The following is a 27,988-nucleotide window of genomic DNA, read 5'->3' on the forward strand; positions in this document are numbered from 1 at the left end:
TAAAAAATGTTTGACCCCTGACCTCCCTCACGAAACCCGCGAAATAGTCGACGGCCCTAACTCCCCTAACTGCTTGGTTTCGAGCGCTACACGCACGCAAAACTGTTTTCTTCTGGGAATACCCTATCCCGGTTATAGCCAGGCCCAGCACACAAGGCATGTTCCTGTACTTGCAGCTTAACCCACTTCCATCGGGAAGAACCCCTATACCCTTTTCGATATTAAAATGCGTTGGAATTTTAACGTGCCCGAATGGGACTCTCGTCATACACGGGGCTTACTTTAACGTCCCATCCGAGATGACGTCCCTTACCGAAGTGAGGTACTCATGGACACAACATACTTGTCTGGGTAATTGGTTTGTTTCATTTTGAGCTGAGTCGAGTGAAGAAATAATATATAGTAGGTGTAAAGTGACTTTCCAAAGACACAACATCGGGGCCTGCCAGAGTTTCGAACCCAGAACCTTTAAATTCAAAGGCAGCAACCCTAACCACAATACTACTTTAACCAGAAACTTAAGATTGAATAGTATGTGAAGAGTCGCTAGCGAACTGTGTAATCTTATTCCAGGAGCTCCTGCAAAGCCATACACCAAAACCAAGTACATACATAATAAACCAACATTAACACATGCTAGACAATTGTAGATCTATACCATGGGCAAAACTGAGACAGTTCGTCTCTAATGGAAATAATATTTCCTCCCAAAATGTCTTAACATGTGGCGTACCACAAGGATCCATTCTTGGCCCCTCTTATTTTTGATTTATGTTAACGACTTGGCATCAGTATCAAATAAATTATATGCTCTGTTATTTGCAGATGATACAAACTTATTTATGTACCACAAAAATTTTGACACGTTAGTAACATCTATGAATGATGAATTGTATAAGATAAATCAATGGTTCAAGGCAAATAAATTGTCCCTTAACGTAAAAAAAAACTAATTTTATTATCTTTGTAGGAAGGAACAAGAAATACGATAAAGAAAAGGCTAGGATCTATATTGATGACAATGATATCAATCAAGTAAGTCACACCCGTTTTGGGGCATAATTACAGACGAGAAACTTTCATGGAAGAACCAAATTGATTTTGTTTGCAAAAAAAATTCCAAAAACATAGGCATCATAAGAAAAGTCAAATCTTTGTTGTCGCGAAACATATTCATGTTTTTTTATTACAGTTTGATTTACCCTTATCTAACTTATTGAAACATAATTTGGGGTAGTACGTACACAACATCCATCAATCCTGTTTACCTCCTTCAAAAGCGCTTTGTACGAATAGCAGCCAATGCTTCATTCACAGCACACATAGCAGCTCTGTTTCGTGATTTAAATGTTATGACTGTATTTGACATCAATAAATTTCAAATTGCCTTATTTGTCCATAAAATTGTCCATAATAGCTCTTCCCTACCTGAACAATACAAAATTTAACGTCTTTTAAATTTCAACTCACATATCCTTCACCACTATACGAGACAACATAATCTAATGTATTAAGACCAATTATGACAAAAACTAGTCAAAAACAACATACAATAATGTTTAGAGGCCCCACCGTATGAAACAATCACAGCCAAATTCTACAGTCCTGCTCGTCATTAGGCTGCACCAAGTAATTTTTATGGATGACGTCCTTTGGAGACCCTAAATCTAATGCGAGAGCGCGAAAAAAAAGAAGGGCCGAAAAAAACAAGATGCCTAGATTTGAAATATAATAGTCGACGAAACATGTTAGGACGCAAATTGAATGAGAGAACACAGTGTAACAACTAACAATTATTTGATCCATCATGAAAAAAAGCAATAATTTGAATAAATCAGTTGAAGTTGAACAGCAGTTGTTGTCCTGTCCTGTTTCTTTCCATACCCCATTGATTTTTTAGGCCTGCAGAAATATATTAAATCAAAAAGGAACTCTTTGGTCATAGTTGCAGGAAGCGCAATTTCTTGTTTTTTTTCTTGGAACAGACCAAAATCAATGCGCGCGCGGACGTCATCCATAAAAATTACTTCGTGTAGCCTTACCAAGTTTCAAAAAACTTTTAAAGATAGATGTCATAGAACATCGAAGTATTACTTTCTCCTGATTTGTTTGTTTTCCTTGTTTTCCACTTTTACTTTGGTATCTGATGACAGAATAATTCAGATGATTGTTATTTTTGTATAATTTTGACCTATTTCTTTATAAATCTTTATTCATTATGATACTTATTATGTTTACAACTCAAAATTCACTTTGTAGTTCCTCTTCTTTTCCTTTGTTTCATTAGGATTTATGTTACAATTCCAATTTCTTCTTTCGTTAATTTGTCTTAGTTTCGATTATATATAATTGTGTAAAAATTCCATTTGTGTAGTTTAGGGGTGGCCCCCGAAAAGCCGTATAGGCTTCTGGCCTCCCCTGCATGTATTCTTTGCTCTATTTATGTTTGTTTTATATTGTACATATGCGAATAAACAATAAACAAAAAACAAAGTGGCTATAATTATAGTGATGTTGAATACTGTCACAGTGCCCATCTGATACAAGCAAAGATAGCGAAATACACGGAAAGTATTTTGTTGGCGACCATAAAGAAGGTATGAAGAAGGTACCGGATACACAGTGTTTGAAATGTATTTCAGAAAAAAAGGATAATAAAACACAAAACAAACAATAGTTTACCGTCATTCCGATCATCATTCAGGTCAACAAGCAAAAAGAAAAGAAAGAATTTTATAATCGAAACAGAAGCAAGACAGTTTTATGCAGGTATAAGCCAATGCCAAGTGTAAAAGTGTAATACGAATACAGTTTCAAGGCTTGTACGGATTATGGTGTGTTTCCAAAATCCCTTTGAAATTGTGGGAGGGGGGCGATCTAGTTCTCTCCTGGGTCTTCATGGTCTTCAGTTTCGCTCGTCCAGAGCGTGAGATTGTCCCGGAGTAACTGCATGATCAGGGTGCTGTCCTTGTACGAGTCGTCTTTCAAGTTGTCCGCTTCCGACATCGCGGCGTTGAACGCATCATTCGCCACCCGGCAGGCCTCTTTGCCGTCATTTCTGATCTCGTAGTGGAACACCGACAAGTTAAGCGCCAGTCCCAGCCGTACGGGGTTCGTTGTGGGTAGCCCAGCAGCCTTCTCCAGCGCTTTCTCGTAGGACTCCCTGCTCTTCGCTGCCATATCCTCTCTCTCGCTACCTTCGAGGATTTCCGTCAGGTAGCAGAAGTAGTCTTCCTTCAGCTTGTGGTAGAAGACTTCGGCCTCCACATCGTCGACTTCGGGGATGAGGAACTTGTCAAGGAGCTCCAAGACGTCGCAGCACATCGCCTTCATCTCTGTTTCCACCTTCTCCCGTTGACACTTTGCCGCCTGTCCGCTGTCCGACTCCTCCAGACCCTTGTCGGCCCTCTGCTGCTGCAATGATGAGGGGATCCGCCAGGCGGACCTCCGGGCGCCCACCACGTTCTTGAAGGCCACGGACAGCAGGTTCCTCTGATCCTTCGTCAGCTTTTGGTCCATCCTGGTCAGCTCCTTCATATACTTCACCATGTCGTCATACCGTACTGGAATAACAACGTATAACAGGAGTTCGGAGACCTTCTACCTCCACGGAATATTTTGAATATTTTCGAATTATTGTTTCATCTTGTTTCATTGACGATACAAATAAGGCTGTACTTGGCATAATCTATTTGAAAGGGTTGTCCTCTCTACCAAACTCTACATATGTTGTATATCTGAAAGTCCTTTCCTTTGGTTGAATTCGAATCCCATGCTTACATTCATCATGAATTATGCAAATAACTCGTACATTTACATAATCTATGCATAGTGGTGTACACCTTCAACTAACTTACAAATGTCACAAGTATGTACATCCCACCATTTATTACAAAATAATTATGGCACTTTCAAATAAATCATGCCAATTAAGCCATCATTTGCATAATTGGTATCTGTAGATGTTCCGGAGGTTCTGTAGTCTTGCCGACCGCAAAATATTACCGGCTTCAAAGGGCAGGGCCGCTATGGGAGGTAACGAACCGAGCATATCGGGCCTGCTTGGAGGATGAAAATACGATGGGGACCTTTTTGTAAATTATACTTGAGGTAGAAATCCAGTGCCTTCGAATTCACGTTGCAGGTTACTCTTTGTGATATGAAACACCACCACGGTGTACCTACTAAGCTGATGCGCCAAAAAGCAATTACTCAAACAACTGGATATGATTTTGGAAACGGTCAGACGTTTCAAGTAGCATCCACTACTTTTCGTCAGTGACTGTGAGCAAGATCAGTTGAACAGCAGGTTTATAACCACGAACTATGAATTGATATGCAAATAAAGAGAAGACATAACCAGGGGCACTCGTTCAATCTCGAATCCACTGATATCCTTGACCGCGAACCCCGCTGGTTCGAACGTGGAGTAAGGGAGGCAATATATGAGAGGATATACAATCCAACCCTCAACAGGAAAGGAGGGCTAAGGGTAGAACTGTCTGGCACTTGGGACATAGCCTTGGGGGCAAACCAGCTTTAGCTCCTATATTAAAACAATAGGAGCTATTGTCCCCTTTTACTTCAACCTTGTCTTGAGTTGTCTAATTCGCTATCTATTGGACTATCTAAAAATTTGTCTTCTCTTTATTTGCATATCACTTCATAGTTCGTGGTTATAAACCTGCTGTTCAACTGATCTTGCTCACAGTCACTGACGAAAAGTAGTGGATGCTACTTGAAACGTCTGACCGATTCCAAAATCATATCCAGTTGTTTGAGTAATTGCTTTTTGGCGTATCTTATTACCTGGATGTCTAATCTTCATCGACGTACTAAGCTGATGTGCTGATCCCCAAGCCACTTATACAAGTGTACAAATATCAGGCATAAGTCGATGAAGGTTAGACATCCAGGTAATAATATATGAGTACGCAAGGTTAACAGTAACTCGAGCAACTTGATATATTTGGAAACGGTCAGACGTTTCAGGTAGCGTCCGGTATAGCTGACCAAAGTTACGCCCCCTACCCCATACTTATAAAGCATTATAGACCAATTCAGTGCTCCGGTCTAAAATTCAATCTCTTTATCAGAATGTTCAAACTTTACATTCAAACGATAGGGCACTTGGCGGGTATTTGAGGAAATGAAGTCACTTTACTTTCTTATTCATGGTTAGGAAGTAATAGCTGACCAAAGTTACGCCCCCCACCCCATACTTATAAAGCATTATAGACCAATTCAGTGCTCCGGTCTTAAATTCAATCTCTTTATCAGAATGTTCAAACTTTACATTCAAACGATAGGGCACTTGGCGGGTATTTGAGGAAATGAAATCACTTTACTTTCTTATTCATGGTTAGGAAGTAATAGCTGACCAAAGTTTCGCCCCCACCCCATACTTATAAAGCATTATAGACCAATTCAGTGCTCCGGTCTGAAATTCAATCTCTTTATCAGAATGTTCAAACTTTACATTCAAACGATAGGGCACTTGGCTGGTATTTGAGGAAATGAAATCACTTTACTTTCTCATTCATGGTTAGGGAGTAATAGCTGACCAAAGTTACGCCCCCCACCCCATACTTATAACGCATTATAGACCAATTCAGTGCTCCGGTCTAAAATTCAAATTCTTTATCAGAATGTTCAAACTTTACATTCAAACGATAGGGCACTTGGCGGGTATTTGAGGAAATGAAATCACTTTACTTTCTCATTCATGGTTAGGAAGTAATAGCTGACCAAAGTTACGCCCCCCACCCCATACTTATAAAGCATTATAGACCAATTCAGTGCTCCGGTCTAAAATTCAATCTCTTTATCAGAATGTTCAAACTTTACATACAAACGATACGGCACTTGGCAGGTATTTGAGGAAATGAAATCACTTTACTTTCTCATTCATGGTTAAGAAGTAATAGCTGACCAAAGTTACGCCCCCCACCCGATATTTATAAAGCATTATAGACCAATTCAGTGCTCCGGTCTAAAATTCAATCTCTTTATCAGAATGTTCAAACTTTACATACAAACGATAGGGCACTTGGCTGGTATTTGAGGAAATGAAATCACTTTACTTTCTCATTCATGGTTAGGGAGTAATAGCTGACCAAAGTTACGCCCCCCACTCCATACTTATAAAGCATTATAGACCAATTCAGTGCTCCGGTCTAAAATTCAATCTCTTTATCAGAATGTTCAAACTTTACATTCAAACGATAGGGCACTTGGCAGGTATTTGAGGAAATGAAATCACTTTACCTTCTCATTCATGGTTAGGGAGTAATAGCTGACCAAAGTTACGCCCCCCACCCCATACTTATAAAGCATTATAGACCAATTCAGTGCTCCGGTCTAAAATTCAATCTCTTTATCAGAATGTTCAAACTTTACATTCAAACGATAGGGCACTTGGCGGGTATTTGAGGAAATGAAATCACTTTACTTTCTCATTCATGGTTAGGAAGTAATAGCTGACCAAAGTTACGCCCCCCACCCCATACTTATAAAGCATTATAGACCAATTCAGTGCTCCGGTCTAAAATTCAATCTCTTTATCAGAATGTTCAAACTTTACATACAAACGATAGGGCACTTGGCAGGTATTTGAGGAAATGAAATCACTTTACTTTCTCATTCATGGTTAGGAAATCATAGCTGACCAAAGTTACGCCCCCCACCCCATATTTATAAAGCATTATAGACCAATTCAGTGCTCCGGTCTAAAATTCAATCTCTTTATCAGAATGTTCAAACTTTACATACAAACGATAGGGCACTTGGCAGGTATTTGAGGAAATGAAATCACTTTACTTTCTCATTCATGGTTAGGAAGTAATAGCTGACCAAAGTAACGCCCCCCACCCCATACTTATAAAGCATTATAGACCAATTGCTCCGGTCTAAAATTCAATCTCTTTATCAGAATGTTCAAACTTTACATTCAAACGATAGGGCACTTGGCGGGTATTTGAGGAAATGAATTCACTTTACTTTCTCATTCATGGTTAGGAAGTAATAGCTGACCAAAGTTACGCCCCCAACCCCATACTTATAAAGCATTATAGACCAATTCAGTGCTCCGGTCTAAAATTCAATCTCTTTATCAGAATGTTCAAACTTTACATTCAAACGATAGGGCACTTGGCGGGTATTTGAGGAAATGAAATCACTTTACTTTCTCATTCATGGTTAGGAAGTAATAGCTGACCAAAGTTACGCCCCCACCCCATACTTATAAAGCATTATAGACCAATTCAGTGCTTCGGTCTAAAATTCAATCTCTTTATCAGAATGTTCAAACTTTACATTCAAACGATAGGGCACTTGGCGGGTATTTGAGGAAATGAAATCACTTTACTTTCTCATTCATGGTTAGGGAGTAATAGCTGACCAAAGTTACGCCCCCACCCCATACTTATAAAGCATTATAGACCAATTCAGTGCTCCGGTCTAAAATTCAATCTCTTTATCAGAATGTTCAAACTTTATATTCAAACGATAGGGCACTTGGCGGGTATTTGAGGAAATGAAATCACTCTACTTTCTCATTCATGGTTAGGAAGTAATAGCTGACCAAAGTTACGCCCCCCACCCGATATTTATAAAGCATTATAGACCAATTCAGTGCTCCGGTCTAAAATTCAATCTCTTTATCAGAATGTTCAAACTTTACATTCAAACGATAGGGCACTTGGCGGGTATTTGAGGAAATGAAATCACTTTACCTTCTCATTCATGGTTTGGGAGTAATAGCTGACCAAAGTTACGCCCCCCACCCCATACTTATAAAGCATTATAGACCAATTCAGTGCTCCGGTCTAAAATTCAATCTCTTTATCAGAATGTTCAAACTTTACATTCAAACGATAGGGCACTTGGCGGGTATTTGAGGAAATGAAATCACTTTACTTTCTCATTCATGGTTAGGGAGTAATAGCTGACCAAAGTTACGCCCCCCACCCCATACTTATAAAGCATTATAGACCAATTCAGTGCTCCGGTCTAAAATTCAATCTCTTTATCAGAATGTTCAAACTTTACATTCAAACGATAGGGCACTTGGCGGGTATTTGAGGAAATGAAATCACTTTACTTTCTCATTCATGGTTAGGAAGTAATAGCTGACCAAAGTTACGCCCCCCACTCCATACTTATAAAGCATTATAGACCAATACAGTGCTCCGGTCTAAAATTCAATCTCTTTATCAGAATGTTCAAACTTTACATTCAAACGATAGGGCACTTGGCGGGTATTTGAGGAAATGAAATCACTTTACCTTCTCATTCATGGTTTGGGAGTAATAGCTGACCAAAGTTACGCCCCCACCCCATACTTATAAAGCATTATAGACCAATACAGTGCTCCGGTCTAAAATTCAATCTCTTTATCAGAATGTTCAAACTTTACATTCAAACGATAGGGCACTTGGCGGGTATTTGAGGAAATGAAATCACTTTACCTTCTCATTCATGGTTTGGGAGTAATAGCTGACCAAAGTTACGCCCCCCACCCCATACTTATAAAGCATTATAGACCAATTCAGTGCTCCGGTCTAAAATTCAATCTCTTTATCAGAATGTTCAAACTTTACATTCAAACGATAGGGCACTTGGCGGGTATTTGAGGAAATGAAATCACTTTACTTTCTCATTCATGGTTAGGAAGTAATAGCTGACCAAAGTAACGCCCCCACCCCATACGTATTAAGCATTATAGACCAATTCAGTGCTCCGGTCTAAAATTCAATCTCTTTATCAGAATGTTCAAACTTTACATTCAAACGATAGGGCACTTGGCGGGTATTTGAGGAAATGAAGTCACTTTACTTTCTTATTCATGGTTAGGAAGTAATAGCTGACCAAAGTTACGCCCCCCACCCCATACTTATAAAGCATTATAGACCAATTCAGTGCTCCGGTCTAAAATTCAATCTCTTTATCAGAATGTTCAAACTTTACATTCAAACGATAGGGCACTTGGCGGGTATTTGAGGAAATGAAATCACTTTACTTTCTTATTCATGGTTAGGAAGTAATAGCTGACCAAAGTTTCGCCCCCACCCCATACGTATAAAGCATTATAGACCAATTCAGTGCTCTGGTCTGAAATTCAATCTCTTTATCAGAATGTTCAAACTTTACATTCAAACGATAGGGCACTTGGCTGGTATTTGAGGAAATGAAATCACTTTACTTTCTCATTCATGGTTAGGGAGTAATAGCTGACCAAAGTTACGCCCCCCACCCCATACTTATAACGCATTATAGACCAATTCAGTGCTCCGGTCTAAAATTCAAATTCTTTATCAGAATGTTCAAACTTTACATTCAAACGATAGGGCACTTGGCGGGTATTTGAGGAAATGAAATCACTTTACTTTCTCATTCATGGTTAGGAAGTAATAGCTGACCAAAGTTACGCCCCCCACCCCATACTTATAAAGCATTATAGGCCAATTCAGTGCTCCGGTCTTAAATTCAATCTCTTTATCAGAATGTTCAAACTTTACATACAAACGATACGGCACTTGGCAGGTATTTGAGGAAATGAAATCGCTTTACTTTCTCATTCATGGTTAGGAAGTAATAGCTGACCAAAGTTACGCCCCCCACCCGATATTTATAAAGCATTATAGACCAATTCAGTGCTCCGGTCTAAAATTCAATCTCTTTATCAGAATGTTCAAACTTTACATACAAACGATAGGGCACTTGGCAGGTATTTGAGGAAATGAAATCACTTTACTTTCTCATTCATGGTTAGGGAGTAATAGCTGACCAAAGTTACGCCCCCCACTCCATACTTATAAAGCATTATAGACCAATTCAGTGCTCCGGTCTAAAATTCAATCTCTTTATCAGAATGTTCAAACTTTACATTCAAACGATAGGGCACTTGGCGGGTATTTGAGGAAATGAAATCACTTTACCTTCTCATTCATGGTTAGGGAGTAATAGCTGACCAAAGTTACGCCCCCCACCCCATACTTATAAAGCATTATAGACCAATTCAGTGCTCCGGTCTAAAATTCAATCTCTTTATCAGAATGTTCAAACTTTACATTCAAACGATAGGGCACTTGGCGGGTATTTGAGGAAATGAAATCACTTTACTTTCTCATTCATGGTTAGGAAGTAATAGCTGACCAAAGTTACGCCCCCCACCCCATACTTATAAAGCATTATAGACCAATTCAGTGCTCCGGTCTAAAATTCAATCTCTTTATCAGAATGTTCAAACTTTACATACAAACGATAGGGCACTTGGCAGGTATTTGAGGAAATGAAATCACTTTACTTTCTCATTCATGGTTAGGAAGTAATAGCTGACCAAAGTTACGCCCCCCACCCCATATTTATAAAGCATTATAGACCAATTCAGTGCTCCGGTCTAAAATTCAATCTCTTTATCAGAATGTTCAAACTTTACATACAAACGATAGGGCACTTGGCAGGTATTTGAGGAAATGAAATCACTTTACTTTCTCATTCATGGTTAGGAAGTAATAGCTGACCAAAGTAACGCCCCCCACCCCATACTTATAAAGCATTATAGACCAATTGCTCCGGTCTAAAATTCAATCTCTTTATCAGAATGTTCAAACTTTACATTCAAACGATAGGGCACTTGGCGGGTATTTGAGGAAATGAAATCACTTTACTTTCTCATTCATGGTTAGGGAGTAATAGCTGACCAAAGTTACGCCCCCCACCCCATACTTATAAAGCATTATAGACAAATTTAGTGCTCCGGTCTAAAATTCAATCTCTTTATCAGAATGTTCAAACTTTACATTCAAACGATAGGGCACTTGGCGGGTATTTGAGGAAATGAATTCACTTTACTTTCTCATTCATGGTTAGGAAGTAATAGCTGACCAAAGTTACGCCCCCCACCCCATACTTATAAAGCATTATAGACCAATTCAGTGCTCCGGTCTAAAATTCAATCTCTTTATCAGAATGTTCAAACTTTACATTCAAACGATAGGGCACTTGGCGGGTATTTGAGGAAATGAAATCACTTTACTTTCTCATTCATGGTTAGGAAGTAATAGCTGACCAAAGTTACGCCCCCACCCCATACTTATAAAGCATTATAGACCAATTCAGTGCTTCGGTCTAAAATTCAATCTCTTTATCAGAATGTTCAAACTTAACATTCAAACGATAGGGCACTTGGCGGGTATTTGAGGAAATGAAATCACTTTACTTTCTCATTCATGGTTAGGGAGTAATAGCTGACCAAAGTTACGCCCCCACCCCATACTTATAAAGCATTATAGACCAATTCAGTGCTCCGGTCTAAAATTCAATCTCTTTATCAGAATGTTCAAACTTTATATTCAAACGATAGGGCACTTGGCGGGTATTTGAGGAAATGAAATCACTCTACTTTCTCATTCATGGTTAGGAAGTAATAGCTGACCAAAGTTACGCCCCCCACCCCATACTTATAAAGCATCATAGACCAATTCAGTGCTCCGGTCTAAAATTCAATCTCTTTATCAGAATGTTCAAACTTTACATTCAAACGATAGGGCACTTGGCGGGTATTTGAGGAAATAAAATCACTTTACTTTCTCATTCATGGTTAGGAAGTAATAGCTGACCAAAGTTACGCCCCCCACCCGATATTTATAAAGCATTATAGACCAATTCAGTGCTCCGGTCTAAAATTCAATCTCTTTATCAGAATGTTCAAACTTTACATTCAAACGATAGGGCACTTGGCGGGTATTTGAGGAAATGAAATCACTTTACCTTCTCATTCATGGTTTGGGAGTAATAGCTGACCAAAGTTACGCCCCCCACCCCATACTTATAAAGCATTATAGACCAATTCAGTGCTCCGGTCTAAAATTCAATCTCTTTATCAGAATGTTCAAACTTTACATTCAAACGATAGGGCACTTGGCGGGTATTTGAGGAAATGAAATCACTTTACTTTCTCATTCATGGTTAGGGAGTAATAGCTGACCAAAGTTACGCCCCCCACCCCATACTTATAAAGCATTATAGACCAATTCAGTGCTCCGGTCTAAAATTCAATCTCTTTATCAGAATGTTCAAACTTTACATTCAAACGATAGGGCACTTGGCGGGTATTTGAGGAAATAAAATCACTTTACTTTCTCATTCATGGTTAGGAAGTAATAGCTGACCAAAGTTACGCCCCCACCCCATACTTATAAAGCATTATAGACCAATTCAGTGCTTCGGTCTAAAATTCAATCTCTTTATCAGAATGTTCAAACTTTACATTCAAACGATAGGGCACTTGGCGGGTATTTGAGGAAATGAAATCACTTTACTTTCTCATTCATGGTTAGGGAGTAATAGCTGACCAAAGTTACGCCCCCACCCCATACTTATAAAGCATTATAGACCAATTCAGTGCTCCGGTCTAAAATTCAATCTCTTTATCAGAATGTTCAAACTTTATATTCAAACGATAGGGCACTTGGCGGGTATTTGAGGAAATGAAATCACTCTACTTTCTCATTCATGGTTAGGAAGTAATAGCTGACCAAAGTTACGCCCCCCACCCCATACTTATAAAGCATTATAGGCCAATTCAGTGCTCCGGTCTTAAATTCAATCTCTTTATCAGAATGTTCAAACTTTACATACAAACGATACGGCACTTGGCAGGTATTTGAGGAAATGAAATCGCTTTACTTTCTCATTCATGGTTAGGAAGTAATAGCTGACCAAAGTTACGCCCCCCACCCGATATTTATAAAGCATTATAGACCAATTCAGTGCTCCGGTCTAAAATTCAATCTCTTTATCAGAATGTTCAAACTTTACATACAAACGATAGGGCACTTGGCAGGTATTTGAGGAAATGAAATCACTTTACTTTCTCATTCATGGTTAGGGAGTAATAGCTGACCAAAGTTACGCCCCCCACTCCATACTTATAAAGCATTATAGACCAATTCAGTGCTCCGGTCTAAAATTCAATCTCTTTATCAGAATGTTCAAACTTTACATTCAAACGATAGGGCACTTGGCGGGTATTTGAGGAAATGAAATCACTTTACCTTCTCATTCATGGTTAGGGAGTAATAGCTGACCAAAGTTACGCCCCCCACCCCATACTTATAAAGCATTATAGACCAATTCAGTGCTCCGGTCTAAAATTCAATCTCTTTATCAGAATGTTCAAACTTTACATTCAAACGATAGGGCACTTGGCGGGTATTTGAGGAAATGAAATCACTTTACTTTCTCATTCATGGTTAGGAAGTAATAGCTGACCAAAGTTACGCCCCCCACCCCATACTTATAAAGCATTATAGACCAATTCAGTGCTCCGGTCTAAAATTCAATCTCTTTATCAGAATGTTCAAACTTTACATACAAACGATAGGGCACTTGGCAGGTATTTGAGGAAATGAAATCACTTTACTTTCTCATTCATGGTTAGGAAGTAATAGCTGACCAAAGTTACGCCCCCCACCCCATATTTATAAAGCATTATAGACCAATTCAGTGCTCCGGTCTAAAATTCAATCTCTTTATCAGAATGTTCAAACTTTACATACAAACGATAGGGCACTTGGCAGGTATTTGAGGAAATGAAATCACTTTACTTTCTCATTCATGGTTAGGAAGTAATAGCTGACCAAAGTAACGCCCCCCACCCCATACTTATAAAGCATTATAGACCAATTGCTCCGGTCTAAAATTCAATCTCTTTATCAGAATGTTCAAACTTTACATTCAAACGATAGGGCACTTGGCGGGTATTTGAGGAAATGAAATCACTTTACTTTCTCATTCATGGTTAGGGAGTAATAGCTGACCAAAGTTACGCCCCCCACCCCATACTTATAAAGCATTATAGACAAATTTAGTGCTCCGGTCTAAAATTCAATCTCTTTATCAGAATGTTCAAACTTTACATTCAAACGATAGGGCACTTGGCGGGTATTTGAGGAAATGAAATCACTTTACTTTCTCATTCATGGTTAGGAAGTAATAGCTGACCAAAGTTACGCCCCCCACCCCATACTTATAAAGCATTATAGACCAATTCAGTGCTCCGGTCTAAAATTCAATCTCTTTATCAGAATGTTCAAACTTTACATTCAAACGATAGGGCACTTGGCGGGTATTTGAGGAAATGAAATCACTTTACTTTCTCATTCATGGTTAGGAAGTAATAGCTGACCAAAGTTACGCCCCCACCCCATACTTATAAAGCATTATAGACCAATTCAGTGCTTCGGTCTAAAATTCAATCTCTTTATCAGAATGTTCAAACTTAACATTCAAACGATAGGGCACTTGGCGGGTATTTGAGGAAATGAAATCACTTTACTTTCTCATTCATGGTTAGGGAGTAATAGCTGACCAAAGTTACGCCCCCACCCCATACTTATAAAGCATTATAGACCAATTCAGTGCTCCGGTCTAAAATTCAATCTCTTTATCAGAATGTTCAAACTTTATATTCAAACGATAGGGCACTTGGCGGGTATTTGAGGAAATGAAATCACTCTACTTTCTCATTCATGGTTAGGAAGTAATAGCTGACCAAAGTTACGCCCCCCACCCCATACTTATAAAGCATCATAGACCAATTCAGTGCTCCGGTCTAAAATTCAATCTCTTTATCAGAATGTTCAAACTTTACATTCAAACGATAGGGCACTTGGCGGGTATTTGAGGAAATAAAATCACTTTACTTTCTCATTCATGGTTAGGAAGTAATAGCTGACCAAAGTTACGCCCCCCACCCGATATTTATAAAGCATTATAGACCAATTCAGTGCTCCGGTCTAAAATTCAATCTCTTTATCAGAATGTTCAAACTTTACATTCAAACGATAGGGCACTTGGCGGGTATTTGAGGAAATGAAATCACTTTACCTTCTCATTCATGGTTTGGGAGTAATAGCTGACCAAAGTTACGCCCCCCACCCCATACTTATAAAGCATTATAGACCAATTCAGTGCTCCGGTCTAAAATTCAATCTCTTTATCAGAATGTTCAAACTTTACATTCAAACGATAGGGCACTTGGCGGGTATTTGAGGAAATGAAATCACTTTACTTTCTCATTCATGGTTAGGGAGTAATAGCTGACCAAAGTTACGCCCCCCACCCCATACTTATAAAGCATTATAGACCAATTCAGTGCTCCGGTCTAAAATTCAATCTCTTTATCAGAATGTTCAAACTTTATATTCAAACGATAGGGCACTTGGCGGGTATTTGAGGAAATGAAATCACTTTACTTTCTCATTCATGGTTAGGAAGTAATAGCTGACCAAAGTTACGCCCCCACCCCATACTTATAAAGCATTATAGACCAATTCAGTGCTTCGGTCTAAAATTCAATCTCTTTATCAGAATGTTCAAACTTTACATTCAAACGATAGGGCACTTGGCGGGTATTTGAGGAAATGAAATCACTTTACTTTCTCATTCATGGTTAGGGAGTAATAGCTGACCAAAGTTACGCCCCCACCCCATACTTATAAAGCATTATAGACCAATTTAGTGCTCCGGTCTAAAATTCAATCTCTTTATCAGAATGTTCAAACTTTATATTCAAACGATAGGGCACTTGGCGGGTATTTGAGGAAATGAAATCACTCTACTTTCTCATTCATGGTTAGGAAGTAATAGCTGACCAAAGTTACGCCCCCCACCCCATACTTATAAAGCATCATAGACCAATTCAGTGCTCCGGTCTAAAATTCAATCTCTTTATCAGAATGTTCAAACTTTACATTCAAACGATAGGGCACTTGGCGGGTATTTGAGGAAATAAAATCACTTTACTTTCTCATTCATGGTTAGGAAGTAATAGCTGACCAAAGTTACGCCCCCCACCCGATATTTATAAAGCATTATAGACCAATTCAGTGCTCCGGTCTAAAATTCAATCTCTTTATCAGAATGTTCAAACTTTACATTCAAACGATAGGGCACTTGGCGGGTATTTGAGGAAATGAAATCACTTTACCTTCTCATTCATGGTTTGGGAGTAATAGCTGACCAAAGTTACGCCCCCCACCCCATACTTATAAAGCATTATAGACCAATTCAGTGCTCCGGTCTAAAATTCAATCTCTTTATCAGAATGTTCAAACTTTACATTCAAACGATAGGGCACTTGGCGGGTATTTGAGGAAATGAAATCACTTTACTTTCTCATTCATGGTTAGGGAGTAATAGCTGACCAAAGTTACGCCCCCCACCCCATACTTATAAAGCATTATAGACCAATTCAGTGCTCCGGTCTAAAATTCAATCTCTTTATCAGAATGTTCAAACTTTACATTCAAACGATAGGGCACTTGGCGGGTATTTGAGGAAATGAAATCACTTTACTTTCTCATTCATGGTTAGGAAGTAATAGCTGACCAAAGTTACGCCCCCCACTCCATACTTATAAAGCATTATAGACCAATACAGTGCTCCGGTCTAAAATTCAATCTCTTTATCAGAATGTTCAAACTTTACATTCAAACGATAGGGCACTTGGCGGGTATTTGAGGAAATGAAATCACTTTACCTTCTCATTCATGGTTTGGGAGTAATAGCTGACCAAAGTTACGCCCCCACCCCATACTTATAAAGCATTATAGACCAATACAGTGCTCCGGTCTAAAATTCAATCTCTTTATCAGAATGTTCAAACTTTACATTCAAACGATAGGGCACTTGGCGGGTATTTGAGGAAATGAAATCACTTTACCTTCTCATTCATGGTTTGGGAGTAATAGCTGACCAAAGTTACGCCCCCCACCCCATACTTATAAAGCATTATAGACCAATTCAGTGCTCCGGTCTAAAATTCAATCTCTTTATCAGAATGTTCAAACTTTACATTCAAACGATAGGGCACTTGGCGGGTATTTGAGGAAATGAAATCACTTTACTTTCTCATTCATGGTTAGGAAGTAATAGCTGACCAAAGTAACGCCCCCACCCCATACTTATTAAGCATTATAGACCAATTCAGTGCTCCGGTCTAAAATTCAATCTCTTTATCAGAATGTTCAAACTTTACATTCAAACGATAGGGCACTTGGCGGGTATTTGAGGAAATGAAATCACTTTACCTTCTCATTCATGGTTTGGGAGTAATAGCTGACCAAAGTTACGCCCCCACCCCATAATTATAAAGCATTATAGACCAATACAGTGCTCCGGTCTAAAATTCAATCTCTTTATCAGAATGTTCAAACTTTACATTCAAACGATAGGGCACTTGGCGGGTATTTGAGGAAATGAAATCACTTTACCTTCTCATTCATGGTTTGGGAGTAATAGCTGACCAAAGTTACGCCCCCCACCCCATACTTATAAAGCATTATAGACCAATTCAGTGCTCCGGTCTAAAATTCAATCTCTTTATCAGAATGTTCAAACTTTACATTCAAACGATAGGGCACTTGGCGGGTATTTGAGGAAATAAAATCACTTTACTTTCTCATTCATGGTTAGGGAGTAATAGCTGACCAAAGTTACGCCCCCCACCCCATACTTATAAAGCATTATAGACCAATTCAGTGCTCCGGTCTAAAATTCAATCTCTTTATCAGAATGTTCAAACTTTACATTCAAACGATAGGGCACTTGGCGGGTATTTGAGGAAATGAAATCACTTTACCTTCTCATTCATGGTTAGGGAGTAATAGCTGACCAAAGTTACGCCCCCCACTCCATACTTATAAAGCATTATAGACCAATACAGTGCTCCGGTCTAAAATTCAATCTCTTTATCAGAATGTTCAAACTTTACATTCAAACGATAGGGCACTTGGCAGGTATTTGAGGAAATGAAATCACTTTACTTTCTCATTCATGGTTAGGGAGTAATAGCTGACCAAAGTTACGCCCCCACCCCATACTTATAAAGCATTATAGACCAATTCAGTGCTCCGGTCTAAAATTCAATCTCTTTATCAGAATGTTCAAACTTTACATTCAAACGATAGGGCACTTGGCGGGTATTTGAGGAAATGAAATCACTTTACTTTCTCATTCATGGTTAGGAAGTAATAGCTGACCAAAGTTACGCCCCCACCCCATACTTATAAAGCATTATAGACCAATTCAGTGCTCCGGTCTAAAATTCAATCTCTTTATCAGAATGTTCAAACTTTACATTCAAACGATAGGGCACTCGGCGGGTATTTGAGGAAATAAAATCACTTTACTTTCTCATTCATGGTTAGGGAGTAATAGCTGACCAAAGTTACGCCCCCCACTCCATACTTATTAAGCATTATAGACCAATTCAGTGCTCCGGTCTAAAATTCAATCTCTTTATCAGAATGTTCAAACTTTACATTCAAACGATAGGGCACTCGGCGGGTATTTGAGGAAATGAAATCACTTTACCTTCTCATTCATGGTTTGGGAGTAATAGCTGACCAAAGTTACGCCCCCCACCCCATACTTATAAAGCATTATAGACCAATTCAGTGCTACGGTCTAAAATTCAATTTCTTTATCAGAATGTTCAAACTTTACATTCAAACGATAGGGCACTTGGCGGGTATTTGAGGAAATGAAATCACTTTACTTTCTCATTCATGGTTAGGGAGTAATAGCTGACCAAAGTTACGCCCCCCACCCCATACTTATAAAGCATTATAGACCAATTCAGTGCTCCGGTCTAAAATTCAATCTCTTTATCAGAATGTTCAAACTTTACATTCAAACGATAGGGCACTTGGCGGGTATTTGAGGAAATGAAATCACTTTACTTTCTCATTCATGGTTAGGGAGTAATAGCTGACCAAAGTTACGCCCCTACCCCATACTTATAAAGCATTATAGACCAATTCAGTGCTCCGGTCTAAAATTCAATCTCTTTATCAGAATGTTCAAACGTTATATTCAAACGATAGGGCACTTGGCGGGTATTTGAGGAAATGAAATCACTCTACTTTCTCATTCATGGTTAGGAAGTAATAGCTGTCCAAAGTTACGCCCCCACCCCATACTTATAAAGCATTATAGACCAATTCAGTGCTCCGGTCTAAAATTCAATCTCTTTATAAGAATGTTCAAACTTTACATTCAAACGATAGGGCACTTGGCGGGTATTTGAGGAAATAAAATCACTTTACTTTCTCATTCATGGTTAGGGAGTAATAGCTGACCAAAATTACGACCCCCACCCCATACTTATAAAGCATTATAGACCAATTCAGTGCTCCGGTCTTAAATTCAATCTCTTTATCAGAATGTTCAAACTTTACATACAAACGATACGGCACTTGGCAGGTATTTGAGGAAATGAAATCGCTTTACTTTCTCATTCATGGTTAGGAAGTAATAGCTGACCAAAGTTACGCCCCCCACCCGATATTTATAAAGCATTATAGACCAATTCAGTGCTCCGGTCTAAAATTCAATCTCTTTATCAGAATGTTCAAACTTTACATACAAACGATAGGGCACTTGGCAGGTATTTGAGGAAATGAAATCACTTTACTTTCTCATTCATGGTTAGGGAGTAATAGCTGACCAAAGTTACGCCCCCCACTCCATACTTATAAAGCATTATAGACCAATTCAGTGCTCCGGTCTAAAATTCAATCTCTTTATCAGAATGTTCAAACTTTACATTCAAACGATAGGGCACTTGGCGGGTATTTGAGGAAATGAAATCACTTTACCTTCTCATTCATGGTTAGGGAGTAATAGCTGACCAAAGTTACGCCCCCCACCCCATACTTATAAAGCATTATAGACCAATTCAGTGCTCCGGTCTAAAATTCAATCTCTTTATCAGAATGTTCAAACTTTACATTCAAACGATAGGGCACTTGGCGGGTATTTGAGGAAATGAAATCACTTTACTTTCTCATTCATGGTTAGGAAGTAATAGCTGACCAAAGTTACGCCCCCCACCCCATACTTATAAAGCATTATAGACCAATTCAGTGCTCCGGTCTAAAATTCAATCTCTTTATCAGAATGTTCAAACTTTACATACAAACGATAGGGCACTTGGCAGGTATTTGAGGAAATGAAATCACTTTACTTTCTCATTCATGGTTAGGAAGTAATAGCTGACCAAAGTTACGCCCCCCACCCCATATTTATAAAGCATTATAGACCAATTCAGTGCTCCGGTCTAAAATTCAATCTCTTTATCAGAATGTTCAAACTTTACATACAAACGATAGGGCACTTGGCAGGTATTTGAGGAAATGAAATCACTTTACTTTCTCATTCATGGTTAGGAAGTAATAGCTGACCAAAGTAACGCCCCCCACCCCATACTTATAAAGCATTATAGACCAATTGCTCCGGTCTAAAATTCAATCTCTTTATCAGAATGTTCAAACTTTACATTCAAACGATAGGGCACTTGGCGGGTATTTGAGGAAATGAAATCACTTTACTTTCTCATTCATGGTTAGGGAGTAATAGCTGACCAAAGTTACGCCCCCCACCCCATACTTATAAAGCATTATAGACAAATTTAGTGCTCCGGTCTAAAATTCAATCTCTTTATCAGAATGTTCAAACTTTACATTCAAACGATAGGGCACTTGGCGGGTATTTGAGGAAATGAATTCACTTTACTTTCTCATTCATGGTTAGGAAGTAATAGCTGACCAAAGTTACGCCCCCCACCCCATACTTATAAAGCATTATAGACCAATTCAGTGCTCCGGTCTAAAATTCAATCTCTTTATCAGAATGTTCAAACTTTACATTCAAACGATAGGGCACTTGGCGGGTATTTGAGGAAATGAAATCACTTTACCTTCTCATTCATGGTTAGGGAGTAATAGCTGACCAAAGTTACGCCCCCCACCCCATACTTATAAAGCATTATAGACCAATTCAGTGCTCCGGTCTAAAATTCAATCTCTTTATCAGAATGTTCAAACTTTACATTCAAACGATAGGGCACTTGGCGGGTATTTGAGGAAATGAAATCACTTTACTTTCTCATTCATGGTTAGGAAGTAATAGCTGACCAAAGTTACGCCCCCCACCCCATACTTATAAAGCATTATAGACCAATTCAGTGCTCCGGTCTAAAATTCAATCTCTTTATCAGAATGTTCAAACTTAACATTCAAACGATAGGGCACTTGGCGGGTATTTGAGGAAATGAAATCACTTTACTTTCTCATTCATGGTTAGGGAGTAATAGCTGACCAAAGTTACGCCCCCACCCCATACTTATAAAGCATTATAGACCAATTCAGTGCTCCGGTCTAAAATTCAATCTCTTTATCAGAATGTTCAAACTTTATATTCAAACGATAGGGCACTTGGCGGGTATTTGAGGAAATGAAATCACTCTACTTTCTCATTCATGGTTAGGAAGTAATAGCTGACCAAAGTTACGCCCCCCACCCCATACTTATAAAGCATCATAGACCAATTCAGTGCTCCGGTCTAAAATTCAATCTCTTTATCAGAATGTTCAAACTTTACATTCAAACGATAGGGCACTTGGCAGGTATTTGAGGAAATAAAATCACTTTACTTTCTCATTCATGGTTAGGAAGTAATAGCTGACCAAAGTTACGCCCCCCACCCGATATTTATAAAGCATTATAGACCAATTCAGTGCTCCGGTCTAAAATTCAATCTCTTTATCAGAATGTTCAAACTTTACATTCAAACGATAGGGCACTTGGCGGGTATTTGAGGAAATGAAATCACTTTACCTTCTCATTCATGGTTTGGGAGTAATAGCTGACCAAAGTTACGCCCCCCACCCCATACTTATAAAGCATTATAGACCAATTCAGTGCTCCGGTCTAAAATTCAATCTCTTTATCAGAATGTTCAAACTTTACATTCAAACGATAGGGCACTTGGCGGGTATTTGAGGAAATGAAATCACTTTACTTTCTCATTCATGGTTAGGGAGTAATAGCTGACCAAAGTTACGCCCCCCACCCCATACTTATAAAGCATTATAGACCAATTCAGTGCTCCGGTCTAAAATTCAATCTCTTTATCAGAATGTTCAAACTTTACATTCAAACGATAGGGCACTTGGCGGGTATTTGAGGAAATGAAATCACTTTACTTTCTCATTCATGGTTAGGAAGTAATAGCTGACCAAAGTTACGCCCCCACCCCATACTTATAAAGCATTATAGACCAATTCAGTGCTTCGGTCTAAAATTCAATCTCTTTATCAGAATGTTCAAACTTTACATTCAAACGATAGGGCACTTGGCGGGTATTTGAGGAAATGAAATCACTTTACTTTCTCATTCATGGTTAGGGAGTAATAGCTGACCAAAGTTACGCCCCCACCCCATACTTATAAAGCATTATAGACCAATTCAGTGCTCCGTTCTAAAATTCAATCTCTTTATCAGAATGTTCAAACTTTATATTCAAACGATAGGGCACTTGGCGGGTATTTGAGGAAATGAAATCACTCTACTTTCTCATTCATGGTTAGGAAGTAATAGCTGACCAAAGTTACGCCCCCCACCCCATACTTATAAAGCATCATAGACCAATTCAGTGCTCCGGTCTAAAATTCAATCTCTTTATCAGAATGTTCAAACTTTACATTCAAACGATAGGGCACTTGGCGGGTATTTGAGGAAATAAAATCACTTTACTTTCTCATTCATGGTTAGGAAGTAATAGCTGACCAAAGTTACGCCCCCCACCCGATATTTATAAAGCATTATAGACCAATTCAGTGCTCCGGTCTAAAATTCAATCTCTTTATCAGAATGTTCAAACTTTACATTCAAACGATAGGGCACTTGGCGGGTATTTGAGGAAATGAAATCACTTTACCTTCTCATTCATGGTTTGGGAGTAATAGCTGACCAAAGTTACGCCCCCCACCCCATACTTATAAAGCATTATAGACCAATTCAGTGCTCCGGTCTAAAATTCAATCTCTTTATCAGAATGTTCAAACTTTACATTCAAACGATAGGGCACTTGGCGGGTATTTGAGGAAATGAAATCACTTTACTTTCTCATTCATGGTTAGGGAGTAATAGCTGACCAAAGTTACGCCCCCCACCCCATACTTATAAAGCATTATAGACCAATTCAGTGCTCCGGTCTAAAATTCAATCTCTTTATCAGAATGTTCAAACTTTACATTCAAACGATAGGGCACTTGGCGGGTATTTGAGGAAATGAAATCACTTTACTTTCTCATTCATGGTTAGGAAGTAATAGCTGACCAAAGTTACGCCCCCCACTCCATACTTATAAAGCATTATAGACCAATACAGTGCTCCGGTCTAAAATTCAATCTCTTTATCAGAATGTTCAAACTTTACATTCAAACGATAGGGCACTTGGCGGGTATTTGAGGAAATGAAATCACTTTACCTTCTCATTCATGGTTTGGGAGTAATAGCTGACCAAAGTTACGCCCCCACCCCATACTTATAAAGCATTATAGACCAATACAGTGCTCCGGTCTAAAATTCAATCTCTTTATCAGAATGTTCAAACTTTACATTCAAACGATAGGGCACTTGGCGGGTATTTGAGGAAATGAAATCACTTTACCTTCTCATTCATGGTTTGGGAGTAATAGCTGACCAAAGTTACGCCCCCCACCCCATACTTATAAAGCATTATAGACCAATTCAGTGCTCCGGTCTAAAATTCAATCTCTTTATCAGAATGTTCAAACTTTACATTCAAACGATAGGGCACTTGGCGGGTATTTGAGGAAATGAAATCACTTTACTTTCTCATTCATGGTTAGGAAGTAATAGCTGACCAAAGTAACGCCCCCACCCCATACTTATTAAGCATTATAGACCAATTCAGTGCTCCGGTCTAAAATTCAATCTCTTTATCAGAATGTTCAAACTTTACATTCAAACGATAGGGCACTTAGCGGGTATTTGAGGAAATGAAATCACTTTACTTTCTCATTCATGGTTAGGGAGTAATAGCTGACCAAAGTTACGCCCCCACCCCATAATTATAAAGCATTATAGACCAATACAGTGCTCCGGTCTAAAATTCAATCTCTTTATCAGAATGTTCAAACTTTACATTCAAACGATAGGGCACTTGGCGGGTATTTGAGGAAATGAAATCACTTTACCTTCTCATTCATGGTTAGGGAGTAATAGCTGACCAAAGTTACGCCCCCCACTCCATACTTATAAAGCATTATAGACCAATACAGTGCTCCGGTCTAAAATTCAATCTCTTTATCAGAATGTTCAAACTTTACATTCAAACGATAGGGCACTTGGCAGGTATTTGAGGAAATGAAATCACTTTACTTTCTCATTCATGGTTAGGGAGTAATAGCTGACCAAAGTTACGCCCCCACCCCATACTTATAAAGCATTATAGACCAATTCAGTGCTCCGGTCTAAAATTCAATCTCTTTATCAGAATGTTCAAACTTTACATTCAAACGATAGGGCACTTGGCGGGTATTTGAGGAAATGAAATCACTTTACTTTCTCATTCATGGTTAGGAAGTAATAGCTGACCAAAGTTACGCCCCCACCCCATACTTATAAAGCATTATAGACCAATTCAGTGCTCCGGTCTAAAATTCAATCTCTTTATCAGAATGTTCAAACTTTACATTCAAACGATAGGGCACTCGGCGGGTATTTGAGGAAATAAAATCACTTTACTTTCTCATTCATGGTTAGGGAGTAATAGCTGACCAAAGTTACGCCCCCCACTCCATACTTATTAAGCATTATAGACCAATTCAGTGCTCCGGTCTAAAATTCAATCTCTTTATCAGAATGTTCAAACTTTACATTCAAACGATAGGGCACTCGGCGGGTATTTGAGGAAATGAAATCACTTTACCTTCTCATTCATGGTTTGGGAGTAATAGCTGACCAAAGTTACGCCCCCCACCCCATACTTATAAAGCATTATAGACCAATTCAGTGCTACGGTCTAAAATTCAATTTCTTTATCAGAATGTTCAAACTTTACATTCAAACGATAGGGCACTTGGCGGGTATTTGAGGAAATGAAATCACTTTACTTTCTCATTCATGGTTAGGGAGTAATAGCTGACCAAAGTTACGCCCCCCACCCCATACTTATAAAGCATTATAGACCAATTCAGTGCTCCGGTCTAAAATTCAATCTCTTTATCAGAATGTTCAAACTTCACATTCAAACGATAGGGCACTTGGCGGGTATTTGAGGAAATGAAATCACTTTACTTTCTCATTCATGGTTAGGGAGTAATAGCTGACCAAAGTTACGCCCCTACCCCATACTTATAAAGCATTATAGACCAATTCAGTGCTCCGGTCTAAAATTCAATCTCTTTATCAGAATGTTCAAACGTTATATTCAAACGATAGGGCACTTGGCGGGTATTTGAGGAAATGAAATCACTCTACTTTCTCATTCATGGTTAGGAAGTAATAGCTGTCCAAAGTTACGCCCCCACCCCATACTTATAAAGCATTATAGACCAATTCAGTGCTCCGGTCTAAAATTCAATCTCTTTATCAGAATGTTCAAACTTTACATTCAAACGATAGGGCACTTGGCGGGTATTTGAGGAAATAAAATCACTTTACTTTCTCATTCATGGTTAGGGAGTAATAGCTGACCAAAATTACGACCCCCACCCCATACTTATAAAGCATTATAGACCAAGTCAGTGCTCCGGTCTAAAATTCAATCTCTTTATCAGAATGTTCAAACTTTACATTCAAACGATAGGGCACTTGGCGGGTATTTGAGGAAATGAAATCACTTTACTTTCTCATTCATGGTTGGGAAGTAATAGCTGACCAAAGTTACGCCCCCCGCCACATACTTATTAAGCATTATAGACCAATTCAGTGCTCCGGTCTAAAATTCAATCTCTTTATCAGAATGTTCAAACTTTACATTCAAACGATAGGGCACTTGGCGGGTATTTGAGGAAATGAAATCACTTTACTTTCTCATTCATGGTTAGGAAGTAATAGCTGACCAAAGTTACGCCCCCCACCCCATACTTATAAAGCATTATAGACCAATTCAGTGCTCCGGTCTAAAATTCAATCTCTTTATCAGAATGTTCAAACTTTACATTCAAACGATAGGGCACTTGGCGGGTATTTGAGGAAATAAAATCACTTTACTTTCTCATTCATGGTTAGGGAGTAATAGCTGACCAAACTTACGCCCCCCACCTCATACTTATAAAGCATTATAGACCAATTCAGTGCTCCGGTCTAAAATTCAATCTCTTTATCAGAATGTTCAAACTTTACATTCAAACGATAGGGCACTTGGCGGGTATTTGAGGAAATGAAATCACTTTACTTTCTCATTCATGGTTGGGAAGTAATAGCTGACCAAAGTTACGCCCCCCGCCACATACTTATTAAGCATTATAGACCAATTCAGTGCTCCGGTCTAAAATTCAATCTCTTTATCAGAATGTTCAAACTTTACATTCAAACGATAGGGCACTTGGCGGGTATTTGAGGAAATGAAATCACTTTACTTTCTCATTCATGGTTAGGAAGTAATAGCTGACCAAAGTTACGCCCCCCACCCCATACTTATAAAGCATTATAGACCAATTCAGTGCTCCGGTCTAAAATTCAATCTCTTTATCAGAATGTTCAAACTTTACATTCAAACGATAGGGCACTTGGCGGGTATTTGAGGAAATGAAATCACTTTACTTTCTCATTCATGGTTAGGGAGTAATAGCTGACCAAACTTACGCCCCCCACCTCATACTTATAAAGCATTATAGACCAATTCAGTGCTCCGGTCTAAAATTCAATCTCTTTATCAGAATGTTCAAACTTTACATTCAAACGATAGGGCACTTGGCGGGTATTTGAGGAAATGAAATCACTTTACTTTCTCATTCATGGTTAGGAAGTAATAGCTGACCAAAGTTACGCCCCCCACCCCATACTTATAAAGCATTATAGACCAATTCAGTGCTCCGGTCTAAAATTCAATCTCTTTATCAGAATGTTCAAACTTTACATTCAAACGATAGGGCACTTGGCAGGTATTTGAGGAAATGAAATCACTTTACTTTCTCATTCATGGTTAGGAAGTAATAGCTGACCAAAGTTACGCCCCCCACCCCATACTTATAAAGCATTATAGACCAATTCAGTGCTCCGGTCTAAAATTCAATCTCTTTATCAGAATGTTCAAACTTTACATTCAAGCGATAGGGCACTTGGCGGGTATTTGAGGAAATGAAATCACTTTACTTTCTCATTCATGGTTAGGGAGTAATAGCTGACCAAAGTCACGCCCCCCACCCCATACTTATAAAGCATTATAGACCAATTCAGTGCTCCGGTCTAAAATTCAATCTCTTTATCAGAATGTTCAAACTTTACATTCAAACGATAGGGCACTTGGCGGGTATTTGAGGAAATAAAATCACTTTACTTTCTCATTCATGGTTAGGAAGTAATAGCTGACCAATGTTACGCCCCCCACCCCATACTTATAAAGCATCATAGACCAATTCAGTGCTCCGGTCTAAAATTCAATCTCTTTATCAGAATGTTCAAACTTTACATTCAAACGATAGGGCACTTGGCGGGTATTAGAGGAAATGAAATCACTTTACCTTCTCATTCATGGTTAGGGAGTAATAGCTGACCAAAGTTACGCCCCCCACTCCATACTTATAAAGCATTATAGACCAATTCAGTGCTCCGGTCTAAAATTCAATCTCTTTATCAGAATGTTCAAACTTTACATTCAAACGATAGGGCACTTGGCGGGTATTTGAGGAAATGAAATCACTTTACTTTCTCATTCATGGTTAGGAAGTAATAGCTGACCAAAGTTACGCCCCCCACCCCATACTTATAAAGCATTATAGACCAATTCAGTGCTCCGGTCTAAAATTCAATCTCTTTATCAGAATGTTCAAACTTTACATACAAACGATAGGGCACTTGGCAGGTATTTGAGGAAATGAAATCACTTTACTTTCTCATTCATGGTTAGGAAGTAATAGCTGACCAAAGTTACGCCCCCCACCCCA

The 27,988-nt window shown here is 38.8% G+C and overlaps 1 protein-coding gene across 2 annotated transcripts in view; it reads right to left on the reverse strand.

The window, feature by feature from the left end:
• Positions 1-2,351: 2,351 nt before the first annotated feature.
• LOC136442495 (14-3-3-like protein) overlaps positions 2,352-27,988 on the reverse strand; it is a 50,254-nt gene continuing 24,617 nt past the window's right edge. For both annotated transcript variants that reach the window (XM_066439386.1, XM_066439385.1), the window contains exon 3: positions 2,352-3,563. In XM_066439386.1, coding sequence (XP_066295483.1) covers positions 2,878-3,563 — 686 coding nt within the window. In that variant the 3' untranslated portion in view covers positions 2,352-2,877. The remainder of the gene's footprint in view (positions 3,564-27,988) is intronic.

Source organism: Branchiostoma lanceolatum, chromosome 9 (genome assembly GCF_035083965.1).
Source record: "Branchiostoma lanceolatum isolate klBraLanc5 chromosome 9, klBraLanc5.hap2, whole genome shotgun sequence".
NCBI classification, from domain to species: domain Eukaryota; kingdom Metazoa; phylum Chordata; class Leptocardii; order Amphioxiformes; family Branchiostomatidae; genus Branchiostoma; species Branchiostoma lanceolatum.